This window comes from Heterodontus francisci, unplaced genomic scaffold, assembly GCF_036365525.1.
Source record: "Heterodontus francisci isolate sHetFra1 unplaced genomic scaffold, sHetFra1.hap1 HAP1_SCAFFOLD_323, whole genome shotgun sequence".
NCBI lineage: Eukaryota > Metazoa > Chordata > Chondrichthyes > Heterodontiformes > Heterodontidae > Heterodontus > Heterodontus francisci.
Window position 1 is genome coordinate 1,803,462 of NW_027141078.1, and position 14,582 is coordinate 1,818,043.

The window sequence follows — 14,582 nt, forward strand, 5'->3', positions numbered from 1 at the left end:
TACCTGTCCTGGGGAGTGTTTGATGAGGGACAGTGTAGAGGGAGCTTTACTCTGTATCTAACCCCCCCGTACTGTACCTGTCCTGGGGAGTGTTTGATGGGGGACAGTGTAGAGGGAGCTTTACTCTGTATCTAACCCCCCGTACTGTACCTGTCCTGGGGAGTGTTTGATGGGGGACAGTGTAGAGGGAGCTTTACTCTGTATCTAACCCCCCGTACTGTACCTGTCCTGGGGAGTGTTTGATGGAGGACAGTGTAGAGGGAGCTTTACTCTGTTTCTCTTCCTCAGGGCCCAGAGTTTCGTGAATTTCTGCTTACCAAACTTATCAACGCAGAGTATAGCTGTTATCAATCGGAGAAGTTTGCAGCATTGGAGGTACGTGGAGGCTGCCAACCACCTGACCATCCCTCTCCCTGAACCCTATAATTCACGGGGAGTCTCCTGTTTCCCCACATCCCTCTCCCTGAACCCTATAATTCACGGGGAGTCTCCTGTTTCCCCACATCCCTCTCCCTGAACCCTATAATTCACGGGGAGTCTCCTGTTTCCCCACATCCCTCTCCCTGAACCCTATCATTCACGGGGAGTCTCCTGTTTCCCCACATCCCTCTCCCTGAACCCTATCATTCACGGGGAGTTTCCTGTTTCCCCACATCCCTCTCCCTGAACCCTATCATTCACGGGGAGTTTCCTGTTTCCCCACATCCCTCTCCCTGAACCCTATCATTCACGGGGAGTTTCCTGTTTGCCCACATCCCTCTCCCTGAACCCTATAATTCACGGGGAGTCTCCTATTTCCCCACATCCCTCTCCCTGAAGCCCAAGGTTAACGGGGAGTCTCCTGTTTCCCCACATCCCTCTCCCTGAACCCTATAATTCACGGGGAGTTTCCTGTTTCCCCACATCCCTCTCCCTGAACCCTATCATTCACGGGGAGTTTCCTGTTTCCCCACATCCCTCTCCCTGAACCCTATCATTCACGGGGAGTTTCCTGTTTGCCCACATCCCTCTCCCTGAACCCTATAATTCACGGGGAGTCTCCTGTTTCCCCACATCCCTCTCCCTGAACCCTATAATTCACGGGGAGTCTCCTGTTTCCCCACATCCCTCTCCCTGAAGCCCAAGGTTAACGGGGAGTCTCCTGTTTCCCCACATCCCTCTCCCTGAACCCTATAATTCACGGGGAGTTTCCTGTTTCCCCACATCCCTCTCCCTGAACCCTATCATTCACGGGGAGTTTCCTGTTTCCCCACATCCCTCTCCCTGAACCCTATCATTCACGGGGAGTTTCCTGTTTCCCCACATCCCTCTCCCTGAACCCTATAATTCACGGGGAGTCTCCTGTTTCCCCACATCCATCTCCCGGAACCTATAATTCACGAGGAGTCTCCTGTTTCCCCACATCCCTCTCCCTGAACCCTATAATTCACGGGGAGTCTCCTGTTTCCCCACATCCCTCTCCCTGAACCCTATAATTCACGAGGAGTCTCCTGTTTCCCCACATCCCTCTCCCTGAACCCTATAATTCACGAGGAGTCTCCTGTTTCCCCACATCCCTCTCCCTGAACCCTATAATTCACGGGGAGTCTCCTGTTTCCCCACATCCCTCTCCCTGAACCCTATAATTCACGGGGAGTCTCCTGTTTCCCCACATCCCTCTCCCTGAACCCTATAATTCACGAGGAGTCTCCTGTTTCCCCACATCCCTCTCCCTGAACCTATAATTCACGAGGAGTCTCCTGTTTCCCCACATCCATCTCCCGGAACCTATAATTCACGAGGAGTCTCCTGTTTCCCCACATCCCTCTCCCTGAACCCTATAATTCACGGGGAGTCTCCTGTTTCCCCACATCCCTCTCCCTGAACCCTATAATTCACGGGGAGTCTCCTGTTTCCCCACATCCATCCCCCGGAACCTATAATTCACGGGGAGTCTCCTGTTTCCCCACATCCCTCTCCCTGAACCTATAATTCACGGGGAGTCTCCTGTTTCCCCACATCCCTCTCCCTGAACCTATAATTCACGGGGAGTCTCCTGTTTCCCCACATCTCTCTGCCTGAGCCTATAATCACGGGGAGTCTCCTGTTTCCCCACATCCATCTCCCGGAACCCCACAGTTAACGGGGAGTCTCCTGTTTCCCCACATCCCTCTGCCTGAACCCTATAATTCACGGGGAGTCTCCTGTTTCCCCACATCCCTCTCCCAGAACCCCACAGTTAACGGGGAGTCTCCTGTTTCCCCACATCCCTCTGCCTGAACCCTATAATTCACGGGGAGTCGCCTGTTTCCCCACATCCCTCTCCCTGAGCCCCACAGTTAACGGGGAGTCTCCTGTTTCCCCACATCCCTCTCCCTGAACCCCACAGTTAACGGGGAGTCTCCTGTTTCCCCACATCCCTCTCCCTGAACCCCAAAGTTAACGGGGAGTTTCCTGTTTCCCCACATCCCTCTCCCTGAATCCCACAGTTAACGGAGAGTCTCCTGTTTCCCCCCATCCCTCTCCCTGAACCCCAAAGTTAACGGGGAATCTCCTGTTTCCCCACATCCCTCTCCCTGAACCCCAAAGTTAACGGGGAGTCTCCTGTTTCCCCACATCCCTCTCCCTGAACCCCAAAGTTAATGGGGAGTCTCCTGTTTCCCCCCATCCCTCTCCCTGAACCCCAAAGTTAACGGGGAATCTCCTGTTTCCCCACATCCCTCTCCCTGAACCCCAAAGTTAATGGGGAGTTTCCTGTTTCCCCACATCCCTCTCCCTGAACCCTATAATTCACGAGGAGTCTCCTGTTTCCCCACATCCCTCTCCCTGAACCCTATAATTCACAGGGAGTCTCCTGTTTGCCCACATCCCTCTCCCTGAACCCGATAATTCACGGGGAGTCTCCTGTTTCCCCACATCCATCTCCCGGAATCCCACAGTTAACGGGGAGTCTCCTGTTTCCCCCACATCCCTCTCCCTGAACCCCACAGTTAATGGGGAGTTTCCTGTTTGCCCCCATCTCTCTCCCTGAACCCCACAGTTAACGGGGAGTCTCCTGTTTCCCCACATCCCTCTCCCTGAATCCCACAGTTAACGGGGAGTCTCCTGTTTCCCCCCATTCCTCTCCCTGAATCCCACAGTTAACGGGGAGTCTCCTGTTTCCCCCACATCCCTCTCCCTGAACCCCACAGTTAACGGGGAGTTTCCTGTTTGCCCCCATCTCTCTCCCTGAACCCCACAGTTAATGGGGAGTTTCCTGTTTCCCCACTTCCCTCTCCCTGAACCCCACAGTTAACGGGGAGTCTCCTGTTTCCCCACAGCCCTCTCCCTGAACCCCAAAGTTAACAGGGAGTTTCCTGTTTCCCCACATCCCTCTCCCTGAAACCCACAGTTAACGGAGAGTCTCCTGTTTCCCCCCATCCCTCTCCCTGAATCCCAAAGTTAATGGGGAATCTCCTGTTTCCACACATCCCTCTCCCTGAACCCCAAAGTTAACGGGGAGTCTCCTGTATCCCCCCATTCCTCTCCCTGAACCCCACAGTTAACGGGGAGTCTCCTGTTTCCCCACATCCCTCTCCCAGAACCCCACAGTTAACGGGGAGTTTCCTGTTTCCCCACATCCCTCTCCCTGAATCCCACAGTTAACGGGGAGTCTCCTGTTTCCCCCCATCCCTCTCCCTGAATCCCACAGTTAACGTGGAGTTTCCTGTATCCCCCCCCATTCCTCTCCCTGAATCCCACAGTTAACGGGGTTTCTCCTGGTTGCCCCACATCCCTCTCCCTGAACCCCACAGTTAACGGGGATTCTCCTGGTTGACCCACATCCCTCTCCCTGAACCCCACAGTTAACGGGGATTCTCCTGGTTGACCCACATCCCTCTCCCTGAACCCCACAGTTAACGGGGTTTCTCCTGGTTGACCCACATCCCTCTCCTTGAACCCCACAGTTAACGGGGTTTCTCCTGGTTGACCCACATCCCTCTCCCTGAACCCCACAGTTAAAGGGGTTTCTCCTGGTTGCCCCACATCCCTCTCCCTGAACCCCACAGTTAACGGGGATTCTCCTGGTTGACCCACATCCCTCTCCCTGAACCCCACAGTTAACGGGGATTCTCCTGGTTGACCCACATCCCTCTCCCTGAACCCCACAGTTAACGGGGATTCTCCTGGTTGACCCACATCCCTCTCCCTGAACCCCACAGTTAACGGGGATTCTCCTGGTTGACCCACATCCCTCTCCCTGAACCCCACAGTTAACGGGGTTTCTCCTGGTTGACCCACATCCCTCTCCCTGAACCCCACAGTTAACGGGGTTTCTCCTGGTTGACCCACATCCCTCTCCCTGAACCCCACAGTGAACGGGGTTTCTCCTGGTTGACCCACATCCCTCTCCCTGAACCCCACAGTGAACGGGGTTTCTCCTGGTTGACCCACATCCCTCTCCCTGAACCCCACAGTTAACGGGGATTCTCCTGGTTGACCCACATCCCTCTCCCTGAACCCCACAGTTAACGGGGATTCTCCTGGTTGACCCACCCCACTATCCACCTACCTGAAGCTCAGGTTAATGTCTTTCCCCTAACGTCCCAGGCCAGGACCAGAGGAGCTCTCTTGAGCAGTCTGTATGAGGAGCTTGACCGGAAGAGCCAAGCCATGGTGGGTATTATGAGCGAAGATATGGAAAAGCTGGACGATGGAGATCGAGGATTCTTCGAAAACTTCAAGGTGGGTGAAAAGGGGAGGGTATCCAATCTACCTCGCCCTATCTCTGTAACCTCCTACCGCCCTCGACAACCCTCCCTATCTCTGCAACCTCCTCCAGTCGCCTACAACCCTCCCGATCTCTGTAACCTCCTACCGCCCTCTACAACCCTCCCTATCTCTGCAACCTCCTCCAGTCTCCTACAACCCTCCCTGTCTCTGTAACCTCCTACCGCCCTCCACAACCCTCCCTATCTCTACAACCCTCCCTATCTCTGCAACCTCCTCCAGTCGCCTACAACCCTCCCTATCTCTGTAACCTCCTACCGCCCTCTACAACTCTCCCTACCTCTGCAACCTCCTCCTGTCGCCTACAACCCTCCCTATCTCTGTAACCTCCTACCGCCCTCTACAACCCTCCCTATCTCTGCAACCTCCTCCAGCCCTCTACAACCCTCCCGATCTCTGCAACCTCCTCCAGTCGCCTACAACCCTCCCTATCTCTGTAACCTCCTACCGCCCTCTACAACCCTCCCTATCTCTGCAACCTCCTCCAGTCGCCTACAACCCTCTCTATCTCTGTAACCTCCTCCAGTCCCCTACAACACGCCCTATCTCTTTAACCTCCTCCAGCCCCCAACAATCCTCCCTATCTCTGTAATCTCCGCCAGCCCCTACCACCCTCCCTATCTCTGTAACCTCCTCCAGCCCCGACAACCCTCCCTATCTCTGTAACCTCCTACCGCCCTCTACAACCCTCCCTAACTCTGTAACCTCCACCAGCCTTCTACAACCCTCCCTATCTCTGTAACCTCCACCAGCCCTTGACAACCCTCCCTATCTCTGTAACCTCCTCCAGCCCTCTACAATCCTCCCTATCTCTATAACCTCCTCCAGCCCCTGCAACCCTCCCTAACTCTGTAACCTCCACCAGCCCTCTACAACCCTCCCTATCTCTGTAACCTCCACCAGCCCTTGACAACCCTCCCTATCTCTGTAACCTCCTCCAGCCCTCTATACCCCTCCCTATCTCTGTAACCTCCTCCAGCCACGACAACCCTCCCGATTTCTGTAACCTCCTCCAGCCCTCTATACCCCTCCCTATCTCCATAACCTCCTCCAGCCCCGACAACCCTCCCTAACTCTGTAACCTCCACCAGCTCTCTACAACCCTCCCTATCTCTGTAACCTCCACCAGCCCTCTATAGCCCTCCCTATCTCTGTAACCTCCTCCAGCCACGACAACCCTCCCGATTTCTGTAACCTCCTCCAGCCCTCTACAACCTTCCCTATCTCTGTAACCTCCTACAACACTCCCTATCTCTGTAGCCTCCTCCAGTCCCTGCAACCCTCCCTATCTCTGTAACCTCCTCCAGCCCCCAACAACCCTCCCTATCTCTGTAACCTCCTCCAGCCCCTACAACCCTCCCTATCTCTATGAACTCCTCCAGCCCTTGCAACCCACCCATTCTCTGTAACCTCCTCCAGCCCCTACAACCCTCCCTATCTCTGTAACCTCCTGCAGCTCCTACAACCCTCCCTATCTCTATAACCTCCTCCAGCCCTCTACAATCCTCCCTATCTCTATAACCTCCTCCAGCCCCTGCAAACCTCCCTATCTCTGTAACCTCCTCCAGCCCTCTACAACCCTCCCTATCTCTATAACCTCCTCCAGCCCCGACAACCCTCCCTAACTCTGTAACCTCCTCCAGCCCTCTACAACCCTCCCTATCTCTGTAACTTCCTCCAGCCCCGACAACCCCTCCCGATCTCTGTAACCTCCTCCGGCCCCGACAACCCTCCCTATCTCTGTAACCTCCTCCGGCCCCGACAACCCTCCCTATCTCTGTAACCTCCTCCAGTCCCCTACAACCCTCCCTATCTCTGTAACCTCCTCCAGACCCCTATAACCCTCCCTAACTGTGTAACCTCCTCCAGCCCTCTACAACCCTCCCTATCTCTGTAACCTCCTCCAGTCCCCTACAACCCTTCCTATCTCTGTAACCTCCTCCAGACCCCTATAACCCTCCCTAACTGTGTAACCTCCTCCAGCCCTCGACAACCCTCCCTATCTCTGTAACCTCCTCCAGTCCCCTACAACCCTCCCTATCTCTGTAACCTCCTCCAGACCCCTATAACCCTCCCTAACTGTGTAACCTCCTCCAGCCCCGACAACTCTCCCTATCTCTGTAACCTCCTCCAGCCCTCTACAACCCTCCCTACTCTGTAACCTATGTACCTATCCAAGAGTCGCTTAAATGCCCCTAATGTATCTGCTTCTACTACCACCGCTGGCAGTGCATTCCACACACCCACCACTCTCTGTGTAAAGAACCTACCTCTGACATCTCCCCGAAACCTTCCTCCAATCACCTTAAAATTATGCCCCCTGGTGATAGCCGTTTCTGCCCTGGGAAAAAGTCTCTGACTATCCACTCTATCTATACCTCTCATCATCTTGTACCCCTCTATCAAGTCACCTCTCATCCTTCTTCGCTCCAATGAGAAAAGCCCCAGCTCCCTCAATCTTTCTTCGTAGGACATGCCCTCCAGTCCAGGCAGCATCCTGGTAAATCTCCTCTGCACCCTCTCTAAAGCTTCCACATCCTTCCTATAATGAGGCGACCAGAACTGAACACAGTATTCCAAGTGTGGTCTAACCAGGGCTTTATAGAGCTGCAGCATAACCTCGCGGCTCTTAAACTCAATTCCCCTGTTAATGAAAGCCAACACACCATACACCTTCTTAACAACCCTATCAACTTGGGTGGCAACTTTGAGCGATCGATGGACATGGACCCCAAGATCCCTCTGTTCCTCCACACTACCAAGAATCCTGTCTTTAAGCCTGTATTCCGCATTCAAATTCGACCTTCCAAAATGAATCACTTCACACTTTTCCAGGTTGAACTCCATCTGCCATTTCTCAATCCAGCTCTGCATCCTGTCAATGTCCCGTTGCAACCTACAACAGCCTTCCACACTATCCACAACTCTCGCAACCTTCGTGTCATCGGCAAACTTGCTAACCCAGCCTTCCAATTCCTCATCCAAGTCATTTATAAAAACCACAAAGAGCAGAGATCCCAGAACAGATCCCTGCGGAACACCACTGGTCACCGAGCTCCAGGCTGAATACTTTCCATCTACTACCACCCTCTGTCTTCTATGGGCCAGCCAATTCTGTATCCAGACAGCCAACTTTCCCTGTATCCCATGCCTCCTTACTTTCTGAATGAGCCTACCATGGGGAACCTTATCAAACGCCTTGCTAAAATCCATATACACCACATCCACTGCTCTTCCTTCATCAATGTGTTTTGTCACATCTTCAAAGAATTCAATAAGGCTTGTGAGGCATTACCTGCCCCTCACAAAGCCATGCTGACTGTCTCTAATCAAACCATGCTTTTCCAAATAATCATAAATCCTGTCTCTCAGAATCCTCTCCAATAATTTGCCCACTACCGACGTAAGACTGACTGGTCTATAATTCCCACGGTTATCCCTATTCCCTTTCTTGAACAAGGGAACAACATTTGCCATCCTCCAATCATCCGGCACTACTCCAGTGGACAGTGAAGACGCAAAGATCATCGCCAAAGGCGCAGCAATCTCTTCCCTCGCTTCCCGTAATATCCTTGGGTATATCCCGTCTGGCCCCGGGGACTTATCTGTCCTCGTATCATTCAAAATTTCCAGCACATCCTCCCTCTTAACCTCAGCCTGTTCGAGCATATCAGCCTGTTCCACGCTGTCCTCACAAACGACCAGGTCCTCCTCACTAGTGAATACTGAAGCAAAGTATTCATTTAGGACCTCCCCTACCTCCTCCGACTCCAGGATCAAGTTCCCTCCATTATCCCTGATCGGCCCTACCCTCACTCTGGCCATCCTCTTGTTCCTCACATAAGTGTAGAACGCCTTGGGATTTTCCTTAATCCTACCCGCCAAGACTTTTTCATGTCCCCTTCTAGCTCTCCTAAGTCCATTCTTCAGTTCCTTCCTGGCTACCTTGTAACCCTCTAGAGCCCTGTCTGATCCTTGCTTCCTCAACCTTAAGTAAGCTTCCTTCTTCATCTTGACTAGCTGTTCCACATCTCTAGTCATCCAAGTTTCCTTCACCCTACCATCCCTTCCCTGCCTCATCGGGACAAACCTATCCAGCAGTCGCAGCAAGTGCCCCTAAACAACCTCCACATTTCTGTCGTGCATTTCTGAGAACATCTGTTCCCAATTTATGCTCCCCAGTTCCTGCCTAATAGCATTGTAATTCCCCCTCCCCCAATTAAATATTTTCCCATCCCGTCTGCTCCTGTCCCTCTCCATGACTATAGTAAAGGTCAGGGAGTCGTGATCACTATCACCGAAATACTCTCCCACCGAGAGATCTGCCACCTGGCCTGGTTCGTTGCCAAGCACCAAGTCCAACATGGTCTCCCCTCTAGTCGGCCTATCTACATATTGAGTCAGGAAACCTTCCTGGACACACCTGACAAAAACTGCTCCATCCAAACTATTTGCACTAAGGAGGTTCTAATCAATATTAGGGAAGTTGAAGTCACCCATGACAACAACCCTGTTACTTCTGCACCTTTCCAAAATCTGCCTCCCAATCTGTTCCTCCGTGTCTCTGTTGCTATTGGGGGGTCTATAGAGAACTCCCAACAAAGTGACTGCTCCTTTCCTGTTTCTGACTTCCACCCATAATGACTCAGTAGACAAACCCACCTCGACGACCTCCCTTTCTGCAGCTGTGATACTATCCCTGATTAGCAATGCCACTCCCCCACCTTTTTTACCTCCCTCCCTATTCCTTTTGAAACATCTTAACTCCGGAACATCCAACATCCATTCCTGCCCCTGTGATAACCAAGTCTCCGTAATGGCCACCACATCGTAGCTCCAAGTACTGATCCATGCTCTAAGTTCATCACCCTTATTCCTGACACTTCTTGCGTTAAAATAGACACACTTCAACCCATCATACTGGCTGCAACTTTGTCATATCAATTGTCTAACCTTCCTCACAGACTCTCAGCACTCGGTATCTGCCTGTTCAACAGCTACCCCATCCACTGTTCCGTAGCTCCGGTTCCCATCCCCCAGCCAAACTAGTTTAAACCCTCCCGAAGAGCTCTAGCAAACCTCCCGCCCAGGATATTGGTGCCCCTCAGATGCAACCCGTCCTTCTTGTACAGGTCCCACCTTCCCCAGAAGGTATCCCAATGATCCACATATTTGAATCCCTCCCTCCTACACCAGTTCTGTAGCCACGTGTTCAGTTGCACTTGCTCCCTGTTTCTAGCCTCCCTAGCACGTGGCACCAGTAACAATCCTGAGATTACTACTCTGCTCGTCCTGCCTTTCAGCTTCCAACCTAACTCCCTATATTCGCTTTTCAGGTCCTCATCCGTGAGTGCAAGACGAAAAGCTTCGACAACATGTGAAGTGATTCATTTTGGTAGAACATGGAGAGACCATATGAGATTAAGGGTACAAGTCTGAAGGGGGTGCAGGAGCAGAGGGACCTAAGAATGTAACTCTTTTAGTTAAAAAGGGAAGGAGACAAAGCAGGAAACTGCAGGCCAGTTAGCTTAACATCTGTCATCGGGAAAATGTTAGAAGCTATTATTAAAGATGTTACAGCGAAAAATTACACTTCGAAAAATTCAAGGTAATCACGCTTTGTTTGAAATTTAAACCAGGCAGCTTGAATCTGATTGGACAAGGCATTGCCCTGAGGAATGAACCAGCAAATGGCTGTCACTTATTTTGTTTCGCTGAAACAGGCGCAATGTGTGTACATGTTCTTTCTGTCTCCAGTTTTTCATACAAGGCTTGGCAGTTAACTGTCAGTCACCATAAACTGGCGCATTCTCCATGCCAATGCCTCTACCAATCAAAGCCCATTTCCCAAACCAGTCAGCACTCTCTTATACAGTAAAAAAGTTGTTGCTTTCCCTTACATTGGTTATTCTTGCGGAGTGTCCTGATGAGTGCAAGACGAAAAGCTTCGACAACATGTCTCTATTTTCAGCAATACTCAACTTCTGTACTACCAAATGACTATTTCCCTGCTTTTGTAATCAATGCCTCTATTTATCAAGCTCAGGATCCCATATGCTTTACTAACCACTCTCTCAATATATCCTGCCACCTTCAAAGATCGATGCACGTGAACCCGCAGTTCCTTCTGTCTCTGCACACTCTTTAGAACTGCACCGTTCAGTCTATATTGCCTCTTCCTGTCCCTTTTGCTAAAATGCATCAACTCACGTTTCTCTGTATTAAATTCCATTTGCCACTAGTTTCTCCGTTCTGCTCGCCAATCTGTGTCCTGTTGCAGAGGATTAGCATGATTACTCCCTCCGAGGTCCGACTTTTTAACTTGGTTCCCAGCTCCCGGAAGTCTGACCATCGGATCTCAATACCTGCCATTCGCAGCAATGTGCACCACGACCTCTGGCTCACTCCCTTCCCACTTATTTCCTCTTGTGAAGGTCCTTGGGACTTTTTAACTGCATTAAACGTGCCAGATAAATGTAAGTTTCTTGTTCTTGTATTTGTTGTTGTTGTATTTGTTTTCCAAAGATTGGCCTGACTCTGCGAGGGGACTCCCTCTAACATGCAGCTCTTTTCCTCTCTGGCAGCGAGCGATCCGGGGTCGCAGCCAGTCCTTTGACACCATGGGAACAGCAGCCAGAAGGACTGCCCCCAGTGCGAGCGGCCGAGCCCAACCTGCAACGGATGGCCAGAAGTCAGGAGGCAGTGTAAGGAACCCTCACATCTTCCCACACCCACGTCCTCTCAAACCCAGGGAAGGGATACAAATAACCCTGGGGGCAGGAGATGGGGTATTAGAGGTTTGAGGGCGGTGGTGGTGGGTGGGTGCACGCTGACAGGAAGCAGGCTGGGGTTGGGGGGTTTGACTCAGCTACAAAAACCTTGGGGCAACTCAGTTCATACGTGGAGTGCATGGGCTTTGGGAGGAGATTAAAGAGTAAACTGACACCCCAATAGTGTCAGATACCCTCGATATTTGGCTGGACACAGTCTGACCTCCATTTCCTTGTCCTTAACAGGGTTATGGGCAGAGCCCGACTAGGAGACGAGGGAACCAGTATCGAGGAACTGCTGTCACATCAGAGAACATCCAGGAAATTCAGGAGAAAGGGTAAACAGCATGCGAGAGGGAATTGTTGCTGATGAAAGAGATTCGGTCAAGAAGACATTTGTCACTCTGCTCGCGGCTGTGTCCGACCCGCACGTAGCAGGAAACTGGTGTGTGCAGATCAGGTATCAAAGCCCTGCCCAGTCTCTCGTCCTGTCAGAAAGCAGCACAGACCAGAATCCAGAATTTCCTGGTGGAAAGCCATACTCAGCCCGTTTCCCCCATCAGAGAGACTGGGCAGGGCTTTGATACCCGTTCCCCTATCGGAATGGGGGGGGGGGAATTAACCCTCTCACCCACCTCCTCCCAGTTACACACACACACCGGGGCAGCCCGTTCCCCCATCGGAGGGAGGGGATTAACCCTCTCACCTACCTCCTCCCAGTTACACACACACACCGGGGCAGCCCGTTCCCCTATCGGAGGGAGGGGGATTAACCCTCTCACCCACCTCCTCCCAGTTACACACACACACCGGGGCAGCCCGTTCCCCTATCGGAGGGGGGGATTAACCCTCTCACCCACCTCCTCCCAGTTACACACACACACCGGGGCAGCCCGTTCCCCTATCGGAGGGGGGATTAACCCTCTCACCCACCTCCTCCCAGTTACACACACACACCGGGCAGCCCGTTCCCCCATCGGAGGGAGGGGATTAACCCTCTCACCCACCTCCTCCCAGTTATACACACACACCGGGCAGCCCGTTCCCCTATCGGAGGGGGGATTAACCCTCTCGCCCACCTCCTCCCAGTTACACACACACACCGGGGCAGCCCGTTCCCCCATCGGAGGGGGGATTAACCCTCTCACCCACCTCCTCCCAGTTATACACACACACCGGGGCAGCCCGTTCCCCCATCGGAGGGAGGGGATTAACCCTCTCACCCACCTCCTCTCAGTTACACACACACACCGGGCAGCCCGTTCCCCCATCGGAGGGAGGGGATTAACCCTCTCACCCACCTCCTCCCAGTTCCACACACACACCGGGGCAGCCCGTTCCCCTATCGGAGGGGGGATTAACCCTCTCGCCCACCTCCTCCCAGTTACACACACACACCGGGGCAGCCCGTTCCCCTATCGGAGGGAGGGGGATTAACCTTCTCACCCACCTCCTCCCAGTTACACACACACCGGGCAGCCTGTTCCCCGATCGGAGGGAGGGGGATTAACCCTCTCACCCACCTCCTCCCAGTTACACACACACACCGGGCAGCCCGTTCCCCTATCGGAGGGGGGATTAACCCTCTCACCCACCTCCTCCCAGTTACTCACACACCGGGCAGCCTGTTCCCCGATCGGAGGGAGGGGGATTAACTCTCTCACCCACCTCCTCCCAGTTACACACACACACACCGGGGCAGCCTGTTCCCCTATCGGAGGGGGGATTAACCCTCTCACCCACCTCCTCCCAGTTACACACACACACCGGGCAGCCTGTTCCCCCATCGGAGGGAGGGGATTAACCCTCTCACCCACCTCCTCCCAGTTACACACACACCGGGCAGCCCGTTCCCCTATCGGAGGGAGGGGATTAACCCTCTCACCCACCTCCTCCCAGTTACACACACACACCGGGGCAGCCCGTTCCCCTATCGGAGGGGGGATTAACCCTCTCACCCACCTCCTCCCAGTTACACACACACACGGGGTCAGCCCGTTCCCCTATCGGAGGGGGGATTAACCCTCTCACCCACCTCCTCCCAGTTACACACACACACCGGGCAGCCCGTTCCCCTATCGGAGGGGGGGATTAACCCTCTCACCCTCCTCCTCCCAGTTACACACACACACCGGGGCAGCCCATTCCCCCATCGGAGGGGGGATTAACCCTCTCACCCACCTCCTCCCAGTTACACACACACCGGGCAGCCTGTTCCCCTATCGGAGGGAGGGGGATTAACTGTATGTGAATACAAGCGAACTTTCAGCTTGTTTATTCCAGCAGGATACCAGCAGCCAATAACACATTGTCCAACAGCAGCAAAGAGAGTGGATGGAACGATGGAAAGGAGAAAGACAGCGAGACGGTAAAAATATAGCCAGTTCCACACAGCCCTACAGGGTTCACTGTTAGGGTAAGAGAGGGGTCAGGGGCAGGGTGAAGGGTGAAAGTGGGGTCAGGGGCAGAGTGAAGGCTGACGGTAGATCAGGGGCAGGGTGAAGGTTGAAGGTTGAAAGTGGCTCAGGGTGAAGGGTGAAAGTGGAGCAGGGGCAGGGTGAAAAGTAAGAGTGGGGTCAGGGGCAGGGTGAAGGGTGTCAGTAGGATCAGGGATAGGGTGAAGAGTGAAAGTAGGGTCAGGGACAGGGGGAAGGGTGAAAGTGGGGTCAGGGGCAGGGTGAAGGGTGAAAGTGGTGTCAGGGACAGGGTGGAGGGTGAAAGTGGGGTCGGTCAGGGTGGAGGGTGAAAGTGGGGTCAGCGGCAGGGTGAAGGGTGAAAGTGGGGTCAGGGACAGGGTGGAGGGTGAGAGTGGGGTCAGGGGCAGGGTGAAGGGTTAAAGTGGATCAGGGGCAGGTTGAAGGGTGAGAATGGGGTCAGGTTGAAGGGTGAGAATGGGGTCAGGGTGAAGGGTGAGAGTAGGGTCAGGGACAGGTGGAAGGGTGACAGTGGGGTCAGGAACAGGGTAAATAGTGACAGTGGGGTCAGGAACAGGGTGGAGGGTGAAAGTGGGGTCAGGGACAGGGTAAATAGTGAGAGTGGGGTCAGGGACAGGGGGAAGGGTGA

The 14,582-nt window shown here is 53.4% G+C and overlaps 1 protein-coding gene across 1 annotated transcript in view; it reads left to right on the forward strand.

Moving 5' to 3' along the window:
• LOC137361946 (rap1 GTPase-activating protein 1-like) overlaps positions 1-11,861 on the forward strand; it is a 146,103-nt gene extending 134,242 nt beyond the window's left edge. The window contains exons 15-18 of the mRNA XM_068026528.1: positions 289-375; positions 4,570-4,704; positions 11,334-11,453; positions 11,766-11,861. Coding sequence (XP_067882629.1) covers positions 289-375; positions 4,570-4,704; positions 11,334-11,453; positions 11,766-11,861 — 438 coding nt within the window. The remainder of the gene's footprint in view (positions 1-288; positions 376-4,569; positions 4,705-11,333; positions 11,454-11,765) is intronic.
• Positions 11,862-14,582: the final 2,721 nt, after the last annotated feature.